This window comes from Trichechus manatus, unplaced genomic scaffold (assembly GCF_000243295.1).
Source record: "Trichechus manatus latirostris isolate Lorelei unplaced genomic scaffold, TriManLat1.0 scaffold00212, whole genome shotgun sequence".
NCBI classification, from domain to species: Eukaryota; Metazoa; Chordata; class Mammalia; order Sirenia; family Trichechidae; genus Trichechus; species Trichechus manatus.
The window spans coordinates 193,233-215,350 of record NW_004444148.1 but is presented as its reverse complement, the minus strand read 5'-3'; the positions used below and the strand labels follow the sequence as shown (position 1 = coordinate 215,350).

The 22,118-nt window shown below is 41.1% G+C and overlaps 1 protein-coding gene across 1 annotated transcript in view; it reads left to right on the top strand.

Annotated features, from left to right (window-relative positions):
* Positions 1-21,784, top strand: part of MROH2B (maestro heat like repeat family member 2B) — an 82,288-nt gene extending 60,504 nt beyond the window's left edge. Inside the window, exons 29-42 of the mRNA XM_012559104.2 lie at positions 3,721-3,818; positions 6,305-6,457; positions 9,047-9,204; positions 9,896-10,022; positions 10,570-10,757; positions 12,271-12,411; positions 13,188-13,302; positions 14,089-14,235; positions 14,479-14,661; positions 18,967-19,122; positions 19,461-19,595; positions 20,013-20,115; positions 21,099-21,164; positions 21,642-21,784. Of these exons, the coding sequence (XP_012414558.2) occupies positions 3,721-3,818; positions 6,305-6,457; positions 9,047-9,204; positions 9,896-10,022; positions 10,570-10,757; positions 12,271-12,411; positions 13,188-13,302; positions 14,089-14,235; positions 14,479-14,661; positions 18,967-19,122; positions 19,461-19,595; positions 20,013-20,115; positions 21,099-21,164; positions 21,642-21,748 (1,877 nt within the window). The 3' untranslated portion in view covers positions 21,749-21,784. The remainder of the gene's footprint in view (positions 1-3,720; positions 3,819-6,304; positions 6,458-9,046; positions 9,205-9,895; positions 10,023-10,569; positions 10,758-12,270; positions 12,412-13,187; positions 13,303-14,088; positions 14,236-14,478; positions 14,662-18,966; positions 19,123-19,460; positions 19,596-20,012; positions 20,116-21,098; positions 21,165-21,641) is intronic.
* Positions 21,785-22,118: the final 334 nt, after the last annotated feature.

The window sequence follows — 22,118 nt, the reverse complement described above, 5'->3', positions numbered from 1 at the left end:
AGAGTAGATAAAATGTTTTGAGAGTCTCCATTTTAAATTGCTGAGCAACTGGGTATATTAGCAACACTTCCTCTACCACATGATTTTCTTCTGGAAAAAAGTGCACTACTATTATGGTGCTAAGTGATTTTGAAAGTTCTTGAAGCAAAATAACTTTGTGTGGGTGTTTCCAGCTTGAATAGCAGCACCTCCGCCTGCTCTCTGACAAGTACATGTGATTAACTGTCAATATCCGTAAATACAAAGAACTTTAAAACCTTTGTCTTAGACCAAAATCAACAAACATGGCTTCCTGTCCTAGTTAAATTAGCAGATCTTTCACCAAGGACGGCCTGACATTATATGTGCACAATTCTATGTAGAACAGGAACACTCAGTGCAGGTTTACTACCGTCTCATGCCCAGGTTCCTCTCTTCATTCTTTAGGTACTCAGAAAATATTTATTGAGTGCTTTTCCACGTGTCTAGCATTGTTCTGACGCTGGGGACACAGAAACATTAAAATTTTAAGATTCATATAAGAAAAATATTAAAGACAAAGGGTGAGATTTTGTCAGGGAATATCTATGACCTACCTACCAGTTGTCATGGAGTCGATTCCAACTCATGGCAGCCCCATGTGTGTTAGAGTAGAACTGTGCTCCATAGAGTTTTCAGTGGCTGATATTTTGGAAGTAAATCATCAGACCTTTCCTCCAAGGAATCCTAGGGTGGACTTGAACCTCCAACCTTTCAGTTTAGCAGCCGAGCACGTTAATGGTTTGCACCACCCAAGGACTCAAATTGTTGGAGTAGGCAGTCAAAAAGAAAAACAAAAAAATTCAGCAGAGTCAAAGTAGGTGTGAATGTTTCTTGGAAGGTGGAGAGATAATCCAGTAAGGATAAATTCTCTTATCAAGGCAGAAAAAGTGAATGAAGGAAGTAAGACAGATGGGACAGTTCCAGGTAGAGGGAAAAAATGTGCCAGAGAGGGATCTAACAGGAATAAAGGGAATTTGAATTCTGTTATTGTTCTACCCATTCTTCCTTTAGCCTACTTGATTTTCGTGAAACATGTTCAAATTCAGTTCCTCAAACACTCTCTTTGTTAACAGGAAATTCCATACTTCATTATTTAAATTAACTCCTTTTTCCTTTATTAACCTAATAGCATAGTAGAGTGAGAGGAAAAACATGTATTAAACATCTACTAGGTACAAAGTAATTACTATGACACTAAATTAATACACATTTAACACTCACGGATGTGACCCAATGAGTTTGGAGATGAGGGATCCGAAAATAAGAAATTCATCAGTTACTTGCCGCTGTTAGGTGCCATCGAGTCAGTTCCAACTCATAGAGACCCTATGTACAACAGAACACAATACTGCCTGGTCCTGCACCATCCTCACAATCGTTGCTATGTTTGAGCCCATTGTTGTAGCCACTGTGTCAATCTATCTCCTTGAGGGTCCTCCTCTTTTTTGCTGACCCTCTCTACCTTACCAAACATGATGTCCTTCTCCAGGGACTGGTCCCTCCTGATAACATGTCCAAAGTATGTGAGATGAAGTCTCTCTATCCTCGCTTCTAAGGAGCAGTCTGGCTGTCCTTCCCAGATAGATTTGTTAGTTCTTCTAGCAGTCCATGGTATATTCAGTATTCTTTGCCAACACCATAATTCAAAGGCATCAATTCTTCTTAGGTCTTCCTTATTCGTTGTCTAGCTTCCACATGCATATGAGGCAATTGAAAACACTATGGCTTGGATCAGGCTCACCTTAGTCCTCAAAGTGATATCTTTGCTTTTTAAAACTTTAAAGAGGTCTTTTGCAGCAGAATTGCCCAATGCAATACATCATTTGATTTCTTGACAGATGTTTCCATGGGCATTGATTGTGGATCCATGTAAAATGAAATCTTTGACAACTTCAATCTTTTCTCTGTTTATCATGATGTTGCTTTTTTGTTTTCTTTATGTTGAGGTGCAATTCATACTGAAGGCTGTAGTCTTTGATCTTCATCAGTAAGTGCTTCAAGTCCTCTTCACTTTTAGCAAGCAAAGTTGTGTCATCTGCATATCACAGGTTATTAATGAGTCTTCCTCCAAACCTGATGCCATGTTCTTCTTCATATAGTCTAGTTTCTCAGATTATTTGCTCAGCATACAGATTAAATAAGTATGGTGAAAGGATACAAAACATTGACCCACACCTTTCTTGATTTTAAACCATGCAGTATCCCCTCTTCTGTTCAAACAACTGCCTCTTGGCCTATGTACAGGTTCCTCATGAACACAATTAAGTGTTCTGGAATTCACATTCTTCTCAGTGTTATTCATAATTTGTTATGATCCACACAATCAAATGCCTTTGCATAGTCAATAAAACACAGGTAAACATCTTTCTGGTATTCTCTGCTTTTAGCCAAGATCCATTTGACATCAGCAATGATATCTGGCAGTTCTTTGTTGATATATTGCTGCAGCCTCTTTTGAGAGCTCTTCAGCAAAATTTTACTTGCATGTGATATTAATGATATTGTTCGATAATTTCTGCATTCAGTTGGATCACTTTTCTTTGGAATAGGTATAAATATGGATCTCTTCCAGTCAGTTGGCCAGGCAGCTGTCTTTCAAATTTCTTGGCTTACATCAGTGAGCGCTTCCAGCATTGCATCCATTTGTTGAAACATCTTAATTGATATTGCATCACTTCCTGGAGACTTGGTTTTTGCCAATGCCTTCAGTTACGTTTGGACTTCTTCCTTCAGTAGCATTGGTTTTTGATCATGTGCTACATTCTGAAATGGTTGAACATTGACCAATTCTTTTTGGTACGGTGACTCTGTGTATTCCTTCCATCTTCTTTTGAAGCTTGCTGCCTCATTCAACATTTTATCCATAGAATCTTTCAGTATTGCAGTTCAAGTCTTGAATTTTTTCTTCAGTTCTTTCTGCTTGAGAAATGCCAAGCATGTTCTTCACTTTTGTTTTTCTAACTCCAGGTCTTTGCACATTTCATTTAATACTTTATCTTCTCGAGCCATCTTTTGAAATCGTCTGTTCAGTGGTAGACCAGTTACTTAGCTGAAAATAGTGAAGTTAGGCTTTGAACCCAGGCCTGTTTGACTCCAAAATCCATGTGTTCCATTGAGTTAGGCTGCCTTCCACAAAATGGTTCAAGTATTGGTTTCCACAATTATTACATATGTAGTCAAGGAACAGAAAGTAGTTACTGTGTAGATTTATAACTGATTTTAATAATCTCTTATGCAGTTTTTGATGTAAACTTACTTACAAAAGTTCCTTTTCTGTTCCCCCCAATGTAGCTCACTGCAAAATGGAACTTACGAAGTTGTTAGAGTCTGGGCTTTGCTGTCAGACAAACCAGGATTCAAACTCTAACTCTTCCATTTCTACTCACTGCATGACCATGGGCAAATGGCTTTACCTCTCTCAGCCTCCACTTTCTCATCTGTAAAATAGGAACAATAATAGGCGTGCCTACCTCAGATGCTTTTTATGAGTAATAAATGAGATAATTCTATACAGAGCATTAAGCATGGTGCCAGGCATGTACATACTTCTCAGTACATGATAACTATGATACTTGCTATCTCATTAGGCAGCCTTTGGTGCCCTTGTTAAAGGCATCCAGCAGCACATCAAAATATAGCTAGCATCTTCAACCCCAATTGGGTCTTTGAACTCATATATTTCCTCTTGGTTGACTGTAGGCATCCACCTGGAAATGGAAAGACTACAGGGTATGCAGGAGGGGCTGGAATGTGATGATGTTCAAGTCCAGATCAAGATTTCTTCTAAAATAGCTAAGGTAATTGATGTGGAAGACTGGCCAAGGGATGTAAAGATGATTCTGGATGGTTTCTAAATAAGGAAGCTATGTACTCCTACTACAGATGAGGGCAACTATCTACCTATTTGAGCAAACGAAAGACCTTTTATTCACTCATTTTTTGAATCTGGGTACAAGTGCCCAGTCAACATGGCTACTGATCATTCCATACTCTGGAAAGCTTTGTGAGCCAAGTGGTTTTCCCCAGGCTTTAGGAGGCAGTTGAGTGAAGTGGAAGGAGCAAGGGCATTAGAGTCAATCAAGTGCTCCGTGTGCACTGCTAGAAGCTCAGTCTCCTTATCTTAAAAAAAAAAAAAAAAGCCATAGCCTACTTCTCAGAGTTGTGAGAATTTTTCAATTAATTCACTCATTTATTCAATCATTCATTCACTCACCTAATATCTCCTGAGCACTTATCATATGCTAAGCTAAGTTCTAGGCTCTATGAACAGAAAAAGAAAATCCCTGCCCCTCACTGATCTTGCATCCACGTACAGACAGTCAGACAAATAAATATAATGTCAGGTAGTGATCATTGAGAAAAATAAAGTAAGGGAATAGAATTAGGGGAGGAGCGATCCCCCACAGAAGGCCACTCTGAATGAGTGAACCATGGACATGTCTGGAGTAAAGCATTCCAGGCAGAGGGGAAACAGCAAGTGCAAAGGCCCTGAGGTCAAGAAAGGGATGGGAAACAAGATCTAAGAGAATAGCCCAGGGCTGATTCAGGGGTCTTTGATGTCGGAACTATGATAAGAGTCTTGTTAAGGACCTTGGTTTTCACTCCAGTTGAAATCAAAAGCCAATGGAGAGTTTTGCAGGAGAGTTCAGGGCCACTACGTATAATTGTGCCAGTTGTGAAATGTACAAAGGCATTCCATGGAAGGTGACATTGTTCATAACTTAGACATTGTAATTTATATGTGTATTATGACAGCCATAGATGGCAGTAAAGTACTGAGCAAAATCAGTATATTATAATAATATTTTTACAGAGAAAAGGGAAGTATCTTGAGGATGAGGTAGCTTGTCCTAATTTGCAAAGGACACTTGTAGGCTAGGGATGGTTCTGAAAGGAGGAACATGGCGTGACTGATGTTTCTGAAGCCACTCCGGCTGCTGCGTGGAGACTAGACTATAGGCTGGTAAAAGAAAATTAGTGAGGTAAGTTTGGAGGATACTGCAAGAATCCAAGTGTGATTATGGTGGCTTGGACTAAGGTGGCAGCAATAAAGATGATGAGAAAGTGATCAGAATATAAGAGAAAAGCCAGTTGGAGGGACAGGGAGGAACATATGTCAAATGACTAAGAAAGTGCTTGACATAATAGGTGCTCAAAAACATGGGAGGAACATATGTGAAATGCCTAAGAAAGTGCCTGATATAATAGGTGCTCAAAAAACATGAGTTCCTTCCTTTCCTCCTAAAAAAAAAAAAAAAAAAAAAAATCCATCTCAAAGTAAGAACAAAACAGGTGACCACTGAATTCTGACATCAGGCAAGCATTTAATATTACATAGAAGTAGTAGTCTAGTCCTTTGACGTTGGAACCATGGTAACTCAGTAAAAGGCTGGGATGTTGCAACTAATCTTGGAAAAAGAGCTCTTTTCTTCCCAAAGATAGTCCTGCAAAATATCATCAGGCTATTTAATGCAGAATGAAGTCACTTATGAATAGGAATGTTTTCCTATCTACACACTCATAATCATTATCTTCTTGATTGAGTAAAGCCCCAAAAAGTTCTCCTGGAACTCACTCAAATTGCCCAATTTTCTCCTCCTTGCCCACCATTTTCATTACACGCACAGACATATACTCACACTCACACACTGATATCAATCAAACGTTCTGTAGAGTTTTTGTACCTAGGCACCAAGATTGTAAATTTTTAGTTTAGCTTTCTTGACCATTTATTGACTGTTCTTAACATTGGAACCTGGAAGAGCAAAAGCAATAAGGGCTTATAATAATCTATGCTATCTATATGGCTACTGTAAGGCATCTAAGTATTTAACACGGCACTTAGTACATGTTGATAAGTTCACTTGAATTCTCAAGCCTTAGCCATTCTTTGGCAGATTTAAGACTTATTTCTATGATATATGAAATGTTTGTGTAAGTGCTTTATAATATATAAATTGCTATATAAATATTACATGTTCTTTTTCCCTGATGGAATACACCAGGACTTCAGGCTTGGAAAGGAAATTTGTTCAACAATCCTAGGATTCAATAAACATGGGATGATAATAAGACAATCTCATGGAAATTTTGCTTAGAGTTAAAAGATCATGTCCATGTTCTATTTTAGGATTTTTCTCTAGTTTGTATGACCCCAGTCACATGCTGTCTGGAAAGCCTAGTGGTTTCTAATGCCCTAAAACAGGCCTGGCAAGCATGTTGTAGGTGTCCAGATAGACAGTAAGGTAGTTGCTGACATGAATCTTTCCGGGTGCGTCCTCAGATCGTCAGTAAGTTCATCCCAAGTGAGGAAGTTCAAATGTTCCTGGAGGAAACACTTGATGGTCTGGAGAGCCTCAACCCCACCTGCACAAAGGCCTGTGGCATATGGATGATTGCTGCCCTGAAGGAGCAGGGCGCTGCCTTGGAAGAGCAGGTGAGCTGACAGCTAGCTTTACAATCAAGCAGAATTCTAATACTTTTGAAGGGCCAAGTCAGATCCTGCTGCTCTATTTGTCCTTTGGTTGGCAACAGGCAAGAGCACGCATAGCCTAGAGATGACGCAACAGAGACCCAAGTTGTGTATTAAAAACAAGGCTCATGTTGGCACTGGGGTCAACATGTCTTTAGTGCTTCTGTAGTCTGTGATCATGAAAACATTCCAAATTGTCCTGCTCCAGCTGGAGGAAGCAGCTCTGAACCAAGGTATTGGGATTCTAGAACACTGAGCTGTTAGATCTGCAGGGATAAAAGTAACCACATGGATGCCGTTGAGACAGCCACTGAGGGCCAGCAGAATTAATGATTCCTCCACCACTGTTCAGGCTGCTTTTCTGCATACTGTAGGGTTTATTCTCCAGTGAGCAACGAGAACTGGGTTGGGGAAGGTCCTTGTCATTGATTGAATTATGTCCCCCCAAAATATCTGTCAACTTGGCTAGGCCATGATTCCCAGTATTGTGTGATTGTCCACCATTTTGTCATCTGATGTGATTTTCCTATGTGTTGTAAATCCTACCTCTATGATGTTGATAAGGCAGGATTAGAGGCAGTTATGTTAATGAGGCAGGACTCAATCTACAAGATTAGGTTATGTCTTGAGCCAATCTCTTGAGATATAAAAGAGAAAAGCAAGCAGAGACAGACAGGGGGACCTCATACCACCAAGAAAGCAGCACCGGGGGCAGAACTTGTCCTTTGGACCCAGGTTCCTGCATGGAGAAGCTCCTAGACCAAGTGAAGATTGATGACAAGGAACTGCCCCAGAACCTACAGAGAGAGAAAGCCTTCTCCTAGAGCGGGCATCCTAAATTCAGACTTCTAGCCTCCTAGACTGTGAAAGAATAAACTTCTGTTTGTTGAAGCCATTCACTCGTGGTATTTCTGTTATAGCAGCACTAGATAACTAAGACAGTTCTCAATCCTTCCTCCTTACTAGAGATTTAAGCAGAGTAAACAGGATTAAAATTCAGTAAGATTAGTTAAGAGCTCCAAACAGAGATGCTCTATCCTCTTTCCTCAAGTCAGAAACAGAATAAAGCAATATAAAGATTAATGAAGAGGAAAAAAATCTTTAACTAAATGAAAGCATCTCAAGAGGGATGGGAGAGAGAAGTTCTGGTCCTATTAACGCAGAATTGTTCACCTTCAATTAAAAAACTGTTCTCCAAAGCATGGCTGTTTGTGTAAGGATATGAGAAATGGTCTCTGAGCTAATTACTTTTCAAATCTTTTTTTTTTTTTTTAATTTATTGGGACCATCAAATGTGGAGGGCACTGGACTAGGCATGAAAGAATCAATAGCAATAAATTTGGAGTGTCCGTGTGTTTGTGTGTGTAATATAAACCCGTTGCGATTGAGTCAATCCTGACTTATAGTAACTGTATAGGACAGAGTAGAACTGCCCCCTGGGTGTCCAAAGAGAGGCTGGTGGATTTGAACTTCCAACCTTTTGGTTAGAAAATGAGCTCTTAACCACTCCACCACCATGTATAACATGTATAACATGTATAACATGAGGGCGAGATATTCACACAATAGGTAAAGGCTTATAATAGAGACTTAGATCCTCTCCAAGCATCACTGAAATGGGGTTATATGATAATCATGTTTGGAGGATATTTATGATTAAGGAATTGTTTAGAGAAAATGTTATGTTTAACCTAAAAAAAAAAGTCTATCAAAAATTTTTAGATGCCTTGAGATCTTGTCTCTCTTAAAAAAATAAAAAAATAAGAGAAATAGCTATTAGAAGAAAGTTAATTTAAATTAGAAACAGGCGTTATCCATGTCAAAAATCCAAAAGCATAATATCATTCCCTACTGCCCACAGGTTAGTGTCCAAATTCAGAAAGGTGGCCTTCAAGGCATTCTAAGATCTGGCTTCAATTTTCAATCAGGTCATCTTCCCTTCATCACCCTCATTCTCTCTGTGCTCCATAGAGACCTTTCTCCTATTCCAGAACATCTTTTCAGCATTTTCCTGTGCCTATTGGCTCATGCTTTTTGATCTTATATCTTTACCTGTGTTCTTTTTTCTGACCAGGATGCCTTTCCCCATCCTCTCCCCCTTGCCTTTTGAAATTGCTACATATCCTTCAAGACCCAGAGCAAATGCCCCTCTGCAGTGACCTCAATTGCTTGCTGATTCCTCCATCAGTCGTATGTATCTCTGTACATCATTTGCTATATACTCCTTGTGTACAGACCTTTGGGTATATGGCAGATAGCATTGATTAGACCATCCACTCCTTTTGAAAAAGGGTTACGTATTATTCGTCTTTGGTAAATGTTGTAGCCTTTCACTAAATGTTTGCTAAATTGAATTAAAAGTAAATATCCAATTCATCAATAATACTCCTGAGTGAGAGATGGACCGTGTTGAGAATTGATTATTGTTTTTAGAGCTATCTATAATTCATCAACCATCCCCCCCAACCAAAATATGCTGATAGTACGTGCCCTGAGCCATTCATGTGGAGGGGAAGTGGCAACTCAGTGTCTGATTTGCCTTACTTTTTTTAGCTATTGGAGATCTTGAACACAATTTACCATCACATGCCGGTCCTCAGACAGAAGGAGGAAAGTTTTCAGTTCATACTAGAAGCCATATCCCAGATAACGAGCTTCCACACGGATGCAGTTGTTGCCAACATTTTGCAGAAGCCTCTGCCCTTTGACAGGTAGATTCTAACTGAATTGGTCTCTTCTCCCAGGAAAGGCGGCTTCTGCAAGGCATCAGAAAAGGGTTTGTTGTTTGAGAAAAAGGCAGCAAATAAGGGTTGGAAACATCTCACCTTAATGATAATTTCAAAATTGGTATTTGAATCACATGTAATGTTTTCCCAAGTGGTTTTCAGATATACCCTCTGTGAATAATACAGTAAAACCTGTGAAAGCCAGAGCCTGTGTAAGGCAGAAACCTGTCAGAGAAGGAAAACTCAAATGTTTTCCACTAAAACCAGCAATAGAAAAGTGGTAAGAGTGCACCCTGTCAAAGGCAGAAAACTTTCAAGACCCAGAAAGAAAACAAGGCCGTCCTGTCGAGCTCCAGCTCTCACAGATTTCGCTGTAATAAGATTCCTTTGGGAAAAAATACACCTATGAATGAGTAGTAGGAAGTGACTATTTTGCCTTTTCCCAGTTGCCCAGAATGTACCTACATGAGCAGTTTCTGTCTTAGAAAACCTCAGTAACCCAAGGCCAGGATGATGGATTGTTAAATAAAACATCCTTATTACCCCCAAGATTGACAGCACGTTCATCTGCCCTGGAAATTTGGATTAATCATACCGTGGTTTCCGAGTGAGTCAGATGGTAGAGCTCAAATTCCAAAGACTTATACTTCATCAGCTTTCTGTCTTGCCACCCTAGGGACACAAAGACACTGTGGAAGGCACTGGCTGAGAACCCAGCCTCCAGTAGTAAGCTCTTGCGAGCCTTAATAGACAAACTGGAGAAAGGGTTGGAAGATGACATAGCCACAATGGATGCAATTTCAGTGAGTTGGACAACCCATCACATTCCTGGAAAGGTGCCCTATTCTATGATCTGTTCCCGCCTGGGACTTGGTGAAGTAGTACTAATCACACTCCATCCCCGCTCATACCCTGATTTTAACTCAACTCCAGTTTGCGTTGGACTAATATGGCAGTATGGCAATAATTTTGTCTGTGGCTGATCATTTTTAGAAGTAAAATTCTCAGCAGCCCAAACAAAATCTATATGTCTGTATTTTTAAATTAGTCTGCAAGATATCCAAAGCACCCATTTTTGTTGAAAAACCCCAGTGATGGAAAACATTGCATTTTGTGTGAATGATGTCCTCTGGGGTTTGGAGTCACCCAACACAGCGTTCTGAGAAAGTAACACAGTCTGAGTCAAGAAATTTCCGGAAAAATGATTGCTTTCCTTTTTTATGTTTTTATCTTGAGCATGGTCAACTTGAAGAATAATTGGGGAGAAAATAAACTTGGAGATCAGCCCAAGGAGAAGATGTCCTTGGAAGATAGGAGTCTTCCTGACCTGGAGGTCCTTTTTCCCCTCAGGTGGCCTGCGCTATGCATGAAGTGGTATCAACGGGCACCCCTGTCTCAGGCCTGTACCCAGAGCTGTTCACCATCCTCTTGAAACTGGTCAGCTGCACACTGGGCCAGAATATGCCCACTGCTGCCTTGAACTGGAGGCGGCAGGTCATAAAGCAGGGAGAACTTCAGCAGGTCGCAGACCCCTGCAGGTAAATTGCCACCCCAAAAGGGCCTTTCACAAATGCCCTGATCTCGCACTCCAGGAGGGGGTCTGTGGGTGTCAAGACCTGCACCCTCTGTCCTGGCATCAGCTGTTGTTATTGTTACTTGCCATGGAGTCAGTTCTGACTCATGGTGACCCAGCGTGTACAGAGTAGAACTGCTCCACAGGGTTTTCAAGGATGTGACCTTTTGGAAGCAGATCACCAGGCCTGTCTTCCAAGGCGCCTCTGGGTGGGTTCAAACCACCAACCTCTCAGCTAGTTGTCAAGCGTTTGCCCATTTATGCCACCAGGGACTCCAGTATGGCATCAACTACCCATGAAAAAGTGAAACTAGTATCACTTTCCTTAAGACTTTGATACCAGGCTTTAGAGGTCCCCCCGCCCCCACCCCCACCCCAAGCCAGTACCCAGTAGAGTTGCCCAGGCCAATCATACAAGGTGTAAAACCAAACCAAACCAAACCCACTGCCAGCAAGTCAATCCCAACTCATAGCAACCCTAGAGGACAGAGTAGAACTGCCCCATAGGGTTTCCAAGTAGTAACTAGTGGATTTGAACTGCTCACCTTTTGATTAGCAGCCTCTTAACCACTGTACCACCAGGGCTCCATAAGGAGTAAAGTGGCTATCTATGTTTTCTTCCCTAGAAAACTCCCTGTATTTCCTCTGATTTCTTTCATTGGGACCTTGCTAGGAAATCTGGATTTCTGTGATATTCAAGGCCACCAGCATAAGAAGAAAAAGAAATAGCACATTTCATCAAATCTAAGACTTCATCAACTGAAAAAAAACTACTATTTTGTGTACCATTAAAAACAGGAAAAAAGACTCCCAATTCAGCCACAACTCAATGTCTTCTTATAACTTAAAATTTTTATTTTATATTTAACAAGGGAGCTCTTTAAGGAATATTACTTATAGATTTTTATCCTACGTCACATTGCTCTGTTTTTCTGCTCTTTTGCATAAATTTTTATTCCAATGTCAAATCATAGTGTAATCTTGTCTAAGACCTTTCAAGCAGCAGGTAGACTCAACACATTTGCTCCAACAATACATGTAACTTTACGAAAATAATATAAAGAGCCATACCTAAATCTGTGCATGGGCAGGCCATGGCAACTCCTTCACAACTGCTGTCGGGCCAACAACGAGTGTAACCCACTCCACTGCAAGATGTATCCTGATTTCAGAGATACTACAATGTGAAAAATGTGTGTTTTAAACTCAGTGAAATATGATATTTTGCACTTTCTATCCTTAGGGCTTTATTTTTTTCATGGAGAGTTGACAAGATTTTGTGGCATTATTTACTGATTCAAGTCATCCGGAGTCCCCCTTGGCCCTAAGACTAAAGTGTGACAGTCAGGCTACCTATGTTCTTTCTTGCACAGCATCTAGAGATAGGGAGCATTGTGGGGGACAGGGAGAGTGAACTGGGGAACTCATAATTCCCTACATGGGTGGACTTACTTTTGTGGTGTTGGCTGTCTCTTCAGGCTCTCAACCATAACTCTGAAATGTGTGCAAGCCCAAGCCATGAGAGAAGGCCTTGCGAAAGAATCTGATGAAGGGGACAACTTATGGTCTCTCCTCAGCAGTCCTGGCACCCACCACATAGGAGTATGTGCACTGGCAAGGTAATAGGCAGATATTCTAGAACAAAGAAAAAAACAAAAACAGGGTAAAAATTCAATACAGGCAGTCTCCAGGTTATGAATGTCCGACTTACATACAATCCGTAGTTACAAACCAGCCCCCATAAAGCCTAGGCTATTAAATGTTTGAGGTACATACAATGGTTTGTCATAACAAACGGTCACTGCTTTGCCACATGCATCAAAACGTTATTATTACTGTATTATTATGTTAAAGATGTTTTAGTGTATCTGGAAGTGTTTCTTTAATGTCTTCTATGCATAGAAAGGTACACTATATATTATGTACTAAGACAAACATTTGACTAACTAACGTTAGATATGAACCCTACCTAATTATTCTGACTTATGTACAAATTCGACTTAAAGACAGATTTAGGAATGGAACTCGTTCATAGTCTGGGGACTGCCTGTATAAGCAACTTCACTGAGAGTAATTCACTCTCCTGAGACATCTAGTTAAAGGAGAACAAGTAGGGGAAAAAGAACAATAAAGGCAAAGAGGGGAGGAAATAGATGGAAAGGTCAGCCAAAACTCACCACCACCACCCCCAAAAGTGATACGAGTGAATATGTGCAGTCAAGGTGCATTTAAATTGGGCATTTGGATAGGCATTTTTAAAGTTTAAACCGTGGTGCTCTTTCATTAAGCATTCCTTTTTAGATCATTTATTTGCCTGGTGGATAAATAAACTAGGATTTCTTCCATTGTTTAGGGAAAAAAGTCTGTGCTAAAATTAGAGCCTTGCATTTTCTAGGAGCATGGCAGTGTGGCAACATGGAGTTATACTGGACATTATGGATCACCTACTCCTGTCTCTCACCTCTTCCTCGGAGAACTACCGGATAACCGGCACTGCGTTCTTCGCTGAGGCAAGGGACACCAGCCATCACAGCAGGCTCTCTCAATCCTCTTAGGGTAGTTCTCTGAGGGTCAAGAGTTCTGTGAGAGCTGTAGTTATAGAAGAGGGACCTTCAAGGGGAGCTTTAGTAGTGGAGGGAACCACCTGCTGCCAGAGATACAGCACCTAAGCGGAAATGGAGAGAGGAAGAAGAGCCTGCCTTCTGGTCTGCAGAAATCAACCTTCCAGAACAGAAAAGGGTAGAGAATAGTTCTGGGAAGGGAAAAGCAAAGAGTTACCAACAAGCATATTATTGTCCCTTCAAACTCTGGGATAAAGGCTATCTCAACCTATCCAAAGAAGGAACATCATCAGTGATTCATCTTTTCCCTGGTGGTGCAGTGGTTAAAGTGCTTGGCTGCTAACTGAAAGGTCGGTGGTTCTAACCCACCAGCTGCTTCTTGGGAGAAAGATGCGGCAGTCTGCTTCCGTAAAGATTTACAGCCTTGGAAACCGTGTAGGGCAGTTCTATAATGTCCTATAGGGCCGCTATAAGTCAGAATCGACTCAACGACAGTGAGTTTGGTATCTGCCCATTTAGACTAGAAACAGCCTCTTATCTATGTGTTGTGGTTTGCATCCTGTATAACCTTGAGCTGTGTGGGCTGCTCACATCTAGAGCTTAGCTTCTGCCTGACTTCCTCATTCACCCAGGGTCTTCCTCCCCTGCTCTTTAATTGTAGTTATTGATTCCTTTGGCACTCTCCTGAAGGGAGGCCACTCCCTTAACTAAGGGGGAGGAGTGTATTGATTTCAGCTCATGAAGGAGCCCATCCTTTGGAAGCATGGGAATCTACGGGATGTGCTGATCTTGATGGATCAGAGTGCCTGGGACTCCAATGCCACCCTGAGACAAATGGCCATTCGAGGCCTCGGTAACACAGCTTTGGGAGCCCCTCACAAGGTAAAAGGAGTTCTTGGGAAAATAGTTTATTTAAGTAGAGTTTTGAAATAATTATTCACTAAACTACACACAGTAGTTGCATAGAGATTAAGTGAAAATCCAAATAAATTGCTGAAGTGGTGGTTCTTGGGCTGAAGTACACGTGACCCTAACAGAATTTCCATTGCCTAGTTTGGGAACTCCTACCCTATTCCAGGACACACAGATCAACTTTCAAGATTAAGAGACCTTATTTCAAAACAGGTGAAGAAGCATAAGCAGATAATGTTAGAGTCTATCATCAGAGGCCTGTATCACCTGGCCCGCACCGAAGTCGTCTGTGAAAGCTTGAAGGCTTTAAAAAAGATCCTGGAGCTGCTCACAGACCGAGATGTGAGCTTCTACTTCAAAGAAATAGTCCTGCAAACAAGAACCTTCTTTGAAGACGTAAGTGAGACCATTCAGGAATCTTTCTTCTCCAGAAGGAGTGAAAAGAAAGAGGTTCAAGGTAGTGCTTTTAGCAGATAATGCCAGGATCCACCCATGTTCCTTGGCCAGCCCCAGAGGTCACCTACAGACAATTTCTGTATAGTCTGTTGGCTTCCTATGTCTCTCTGCCTAAGGGTGCTGTGGGATTTGTGGATCATGATTGGCCTGAGCAGGGCGGGCTAAAAAAACTTGGAAGGAAATGCCCTGGGAAGCATTGAGGAAGCAATGAAGAACAAGAGTTTGTAGATAAATTCCCCAGCTTCCTCATCCGTCAGAAGGATTGAGTTCCACTTACCCAAAGAGTAACCCACTCATTAATACTCCCTTCCTTAGCTTTCCTCCATTCCCTATCTCATCCCTACTCCCCTGGCATGCTTCCTGGTCTCATCTCCCAAATAAATTACTTCTACCTAAATTCTTGTTTCAGGGTTTGCTTTAGGAGAAACACAAATTATGACAGTACTCAATGCAGGACCAGGGTCTGACTAAAGACTATGTCTCCTCCAATTCCATCTTTTCCACTTCCAAAATTCAAAGACTCAAAATGCTGGTGTTCTTCATTTAGTTTAGGGGTCAGCAAACTACAGCCCATGGGCCAAATCTGGCCCACAGCCTGTCTTTGTAAACAAAGTGTTATTGGAACCCAGTCATGCTCATTTGTTTACATATTTCTATGGCTACTTTCACACTACACTGGCAATGTTTATTAGTTGCTACAGAGACCACGTGATTTGCAAAGTCTAAAATACTTACTCTCTGGCCCTGTAAAGAAAAAATTTGTTAACCGTTCATCTAGCCCATAGCCCTAATTTCAAAAAAAGATCATACAGCAATCCTAAGCAGAAAAATACAAAAACTAAACCCATTGCCATCAAGTCAATTCCAACTCATAGCAACTTCATAGGAGAGAGTAGAACTGCCCCATAGGGTTTCCAAGGAGCACCTGGTGGATTCAAATTGCTGACCTTTTTGTTAGCAGCCGAGCTCTTAACCACTGTGCCACCAGGGCTCGCAACCCTAAGCAGAGGAGGGTCATTTTCCTCCATACCTTCTGGGAAAATTGATTTGATTATTTATTTCTGGTTTATCACTACCATCAATGTGAAATTCTCTTTCATGTCTGACTGAAATCTATTATTTTGCGATCTAAACTTGTTTCTTCATGTTTGCTTGTCAGGGGAAATAGAACACTGCTGGCTGCTGTTTCTAGTGCATCCTTCATAAACATTAAGGCTTTATCAAATTACCTATTTACCTTCTAGTCTCCAGACTGAGAAGTCTTCATTTCCTTCATTACCCCTCATAAACCTGATTTTTCAGCTCTTTAAATATTTTACAGGACAGTGACTGATTTGGACCTCTAAATAAGGTCTGAGTAGTATTGAATAGAATATAAAGAAAAATTACCTCTCAATTCCAACCTCTTTCTATTTATTCACTCCAAAAGTTGTTTTTTTGTTTTTTTTTTTGGGGGGGGGCGGTTAACCCTTTCTTCCTGACTGACAAGTTATTAACCATTTTGAACTCTAGATTTTTGTTTGTACCTTAGATCCCTGGGTAGCACAAACAGTTCGCTCTCAGCTACTAACCAAAATGTTGGCAGTTGGAGCCCACTCAGTAGCACTGTGGAAGAAAGGCCTAGTGATCTGCTTCCATCTCGAGTACAGCCAAGAAACCCCTATGGAGACAGTTCCACTCTGTAACACATGAGTCGCCATGAGTCGGAATCGACTTGATGGCAATAGTCAATAATCCTCCAGGTTTGCATTTTTTTCAGTTTCTCTTTTTTTTTTTTTAATGAGCCAGCTTACTCCTGGCCTTCAAAAGCAACTTTCCACTTGTTTCCAACCTCTGTCTCCAATCTATCAACATCACTTTTAATTCTCATCTTGTTCTGAAAAATGCTTATGGGCTCCTACCCAATTTATTATCTTCTGCAAAAATAACAAAGATGTTCCTTTTTTTATTACACAGATAATTGATGTCAATCTTTAACAGCAAAGGGCTGAAATCACCCCTACAGAATTTCACCTGTTAGCTTTTCCTGAGTTGTTGTTGATCCAATGATAATAATTCTCTTGGATCTGAGCCACCGGTAAATGGCGAGTCTACCCAATAATATAGTGGCCAAGATAATGTTTCTTAGTGTCATTGCAGGAAAAGAAAAATCTGAAATCTTACTGGTTGTTAGAATAGAACTTTCTCATTCCTAATAGCTACCAAGTCCATCATATTTACATAGACGGAAAGTTTGACAAATGTTGGGTATTAATAATGACATGTTATGTCATTAGTAATGCTATCTTTCTGTAAATATATTTACCTACTTTCTATAATACTTTACCCCTGTATTTTTCTATAGACTATGCAAATAATTCTGTAATATCCAGGTATTTTCTTTACTTTTTTCCAAATATTTAAGTATTTCAAATATTTGAAATTTTTTTTTTTCTGCTTTTCCATAATGCCAATTGGTTGATGCTTCCTTGGCCTATTTTCATTGGTTGATTTGGGAAAATTTTAAATATTTTTTTTAAAAGTAAGTACGTCATCTAACTTTTGGGTGCTTTCTATTGGTTTTATTGGTTTTCTTTCTCTTTCTGTTTGTAAAAAGAGAACTTTTAAAAATTATCCTGACCTTATTCCAACTATATTTAAAGAATGCATTTCTACTTCCATTTCCCTTGTAAGAGGTCACATTTCACTTATTCATTTAGCTTTTCTGGCCTTTTGCTGGAGCCCTGGTGGTGCAGTGGTTAAGAGTTTGGCTACTAACAAAAAGGTTGTCCGTTTGAATCCACCAGCTGCCACTTGGAAACCATATAGGGCAGTCCTACTCTGTCCTATAAAGTCGCTGTGAGTCGGAATCGACTTGACAGCAACCGGTTTGTTTGTTTTTTTATTTTTGGCCTTTCTCTTACAAGCCATCTTTATTTCTTCTGGAAGATCTATACTAACCTCCTCGTTCATTGCATTTTTATTTATGGGCCACTTTCTATACACTTCATTTTGCCAACAAAATTTACTCCTATATCTTCTCCCCCTTGTATTCATGGGAGTGCTTTTTGTTGGCCCTTGTTTATTGTTTATCTAAATAATATTTTTATCCTCAGGACTACTTTTCCTTTTATCCTTTTGCCTTCTTGTAGGTAATTTCTAGGCCTGGGGAAAAAACAAACTTTCAGAAAATTTATTTAACTTCATCTCCTTCCTTTGTTGCAACTCTGCATTCTGAACCATATTAGCAAAACATCTGAGATAATAGAAGGCCATCGTCCTCCAACCACCTTACACTTTGGTTCTTAAAATCATGGCCGACTATCCTGGATAACAAGCAAAGAAGTACCATAGTTTATCATACTGAAGAGTAGGGCTAGACCGTTGTTTCCTTGACCTCTTTCTGAGACCTGGGACCTAAATTCCTGAGCTGCCTGCACTTGCTTAATAAAGTATTTGGGATCTTGGAGAAGAGTCCTAGGCCTTGGGCAATTTAGATTTGTTGTTGTTGTTATTAGCTGCCATCGAGTCAGCTCTGACTCACACGATCCCCTGTCCTCACAATCTTTAGTTTGCTTGAGTCCATTGTTGTAGCCACTGTGTATTTTGTGTGCCGTCCAACCTAGGGGGCTCATCTTTCAGCACTGTATTGGACAATATACTTTTATGATCCATAGGGTTTTCATTGGCTAGTTTTTGGAAGTAGATATCCAGGCCTTTCTTCCTAGTCTGTTTTAGTCTGGAAACTCCACTGAAACCTGTCCACCATGGGTGACTCTGCTGGTATCTGAAATACCAATGGCATAGGTTCCAGCATCATAGCAACACACAGGCTACCACAGTACAACAGACTGACTGGTGGTGGCAATTTAAAGACCCCATAACTCGAGGCAAGTGATGCAACCAGGCTAATTTGTGTTAGATGCAACACAAGCAGGAGACCTCCCTGTCTTCTGCTGCCAAAACCCCCTGTTGATCATTCCTGTGGTCACACTTCCTCACTAGCTACTCAAAGGCAGAAATCAACTCTCCAGCTGTATCTTATCACTTAAACCCCAGGCCCATGGTTATTTAAACTTGGAGCAGTGTGGGGAGAGAGCTTCTGGAAAAGAAAGCAGGTTATTGGATATGGTCTGTGACAAGAGTGCACTCAAGCCTCAGTTCCAGCCTTGCTTTGCTGAAATGGGGCAGGGAGGGTGGGCGGAAGGCAGGCAGGGAGTGGTCAGTGAAGGGACACTCACCCATGAGGTGCATCTGTTGCCACAGGAGCAGGATGATGTGAGGCTGACTGCCACCTGCTTATTTGAGAACCTGGCATCACTAACTGGAAGAAGGTGGAAGATTTTTTTTGCTGAAGAAATAAAAAAGAGCTTGATTTCATTCCTTCTCCACCTCTGGGATCCCAACCCCAAGATTGGAGCTGTGAGTGGCCCAGCACAGACACCTGCTCCTCTTCCTCTCCCCTATAGCTGAGAAGTGCTAGCAAGCCTGGTGTAGCTATACTGAGAGGCAAGATATGAAGTAACCACTATGAACTGAACCTGAAAACCGCTCCTCCAACTGTGGGTTCTCTCTTGCCATCTCTTCCTGGGTTTGCTTTTCCATTCTTGAATCTGAGAAGATGGCCAAGAATGGTTATAAGGTCCTTCAGGCTACACATTTTTACTGTTCCTGTTTTCTAGTATTATTCAGCATTTTTTCCCTTCTGGAATGGGTATCCTAGCATTCTGGGCAGTGACACAGAAAACTCTGCTTTCTAGGCTTGCCGTGATGTCTTGATCATCTGCATTCCTTTTTTGGGCCTCCAGGAACTCTATGGAATATTAGACCATCTCCTCGATGGCCAGGATCTACCAAGGGCCAGGGATTTCTATAGGCAACTCTGTGTGAAACTGGTGAGTGTGAAATAGATGCTCCTCCAAGAAAGGAAGGACAGGGACCAGTCAAATCCCAGGAGGGCAAACTACATCACAGGAAATCTCTGGCCGGAGCCAGAATTGTCTTGGAAGGATAGCAATGATTCCTGATATTCTGCCACATTACCCTCTGCTCCTTTCCCAAGTCCTGACTGGGATCTGTTCTCCTAGTTTCCCAAAACTCATGATTAGTCCCTTAAGCCCCAGTGCCTTCTTTTTTAAATTTAGATCAATAATTAAATGAATAATACCCATAAGATAATTCTCAATAAAACAATTCATGGCAGTGTGAGTGTTCACTGGCCTTTAGAGCTCTATTCTGAGGGCCTTTAGGAATCTGAATTTCATAAAGGACCACTTTCCAGTTGCACTCTTTGTAATACACATATCTTCCAGGCAAAGAAAAACCAGGAAATTCTGTGGATCCTACACACACACTCATTTACCTTCTTCAGTAGCAACTGGGAGATGATCAGGAGTGCAGCCGTCAAACTCACAGGTGCAGTCATATCCGCATTCCCTACTCAGTTATGTCCTCTCTTTACCACCTAGATTGGCTTTGATTGGAAGCTTCCCCACTGCAAACATTGGTAAGACAGAGACGAAATAAACAGAAGGCCAAGAAGGAATTCATTTTATGTCTCGCAACATCTTCCCTCAATGGAACCTATTTTCTTTCGCAAAATGAAAATGTATAACCTCTTCTGACTTCCCAACACTCACTCTCCTCCAATCAGATCATTCTTCTTACTGGGTCCTCTGTGTTTCTTCCAGTCTCCAAGTCTTTACTACAAGCCTGCTGCCCCTGCCTACATGCCTTCCTCCTCCTCATCCCTTTACATAAACCACACTCAGTCTTCAAAGCTGAATTAAAGCTAAGAACTTCAGCAGCAATATAATACAAATGGAAAGAATGCTGGTGTGGGGACCAGCAGGCCTTGGCTCTGCTATGTGATTCTGGACAATTCACTTACCTTTATGTTACCTCTCTGTCCAGTCTACAAGATAAAAGAGAGATAAAATAAGGGAGTCTCTGAGGTTACTTCTATTATGAAATTCTAATTCTTATCATGAAGCCTGTTTCAACTAATATGGGCACAGTGAACAGGCTCACTTGCTTGGCCACCTTCAGGACTGAGTTAAAAACCTAAAGATTTCTTCTTGGGTCATGCATTGTAAACTTTCTGAAGACAAGGATTACAGTATATCTTACACTCCCTTGAAACATACCTTTGAAACCCTGAGAACAACTGGCACCCCCTGGGAGGACATTGTGTAAGCTTTCCCAAACAGTTCCAAAAACATGGCACTCAAGACCTTATAGAGGCCACCCTCACAGCATCCTGGGAGGAAGTCAGGCTGTTTGCTCATTTACTAATCTACCAGAGGTCATCTACCTTCTGACCTGGTGCAGAGTCAGACCTGATCTACCTTTCATGGCCTCTTCACCTATAATGTAACTTTTTCTCTGGTTGACTTTAGATGCCATTGTTCTCAACTTGACCAGCCAATATGTGGAGTTATTAGACAAAGAACAGCTGACCACACGTGAGTGTCAACCATCATTTCTGTCCAGTTTATTGATATATTCTCAGGGAAAGAGAAACTATTGCTGCTCCAAGTTCCATGTTAGCCCAGAAACTGAAATTCTTAGTATCTGATGTTGTCTCTGACACTCCTTGAACACTGGGATTTCTCCAGAGCCTAAGGTACCTCCTACCTTCACCCGTTTGCAGACATCATTCACAGCAGACTATAATTTTCCAACTGTCTATAAATCTACCGATCACAAGAACAGGGTCTTCTCTTCCCCTATTTCAAGGTTAATGTAATTTCTCAACCAATGGCTCCAAAGTCTACTTTTTGGGGTAAATGTGAGCATCAGGGACTGAGGCCCCGTGGGCTGATACTCAATGGTGAGACATGCACTACTATGTATGTAGGTTGGGCCTTCACCTGCATTGCCCTTCCTGCTGGACTTCGGCTTTCCTCATTCACCAAATTTTGCTATTCTTTCCATTTCAGGGCTCCAAGCACTCCGGCAAGACCCTTGTATCAGTGTCCAGAGAGCTGCCGAAGCTGCCTTGCAGACCCTCCTGAGAAGGTGTAAAGAGATAACAATCTGTCTGTAAACCATCAGGAAATAAACTGCTAGGCTTTTTCTAAAACTGACCCCTGTTTTCATCTAAAAACTCCCAAACTTGCAGCATCTTGAGGAAAGTGTTGACACTTCGAATGAGGATATTGAAAGGTGGTATATTCCTCAAATCTCCAGAATCTCCCTGGTGACTTTCATTAATAGAAATAAATCTTACAATCCACTTCGGGGATCACCTGTGATTGGAGTGGTGACCACCATACAACTTTGCACAAGTTAGCCTGTCTTAGTTATCTAGTGCTGCTGTAACAGAAATACCATAAGTGGATAGTTTTAAAGAAAAGAAATCTATTTTCTCACAGTTCAAGAGCCTAGAGGTCCAAATTCAAGACACCAGCTAAAGG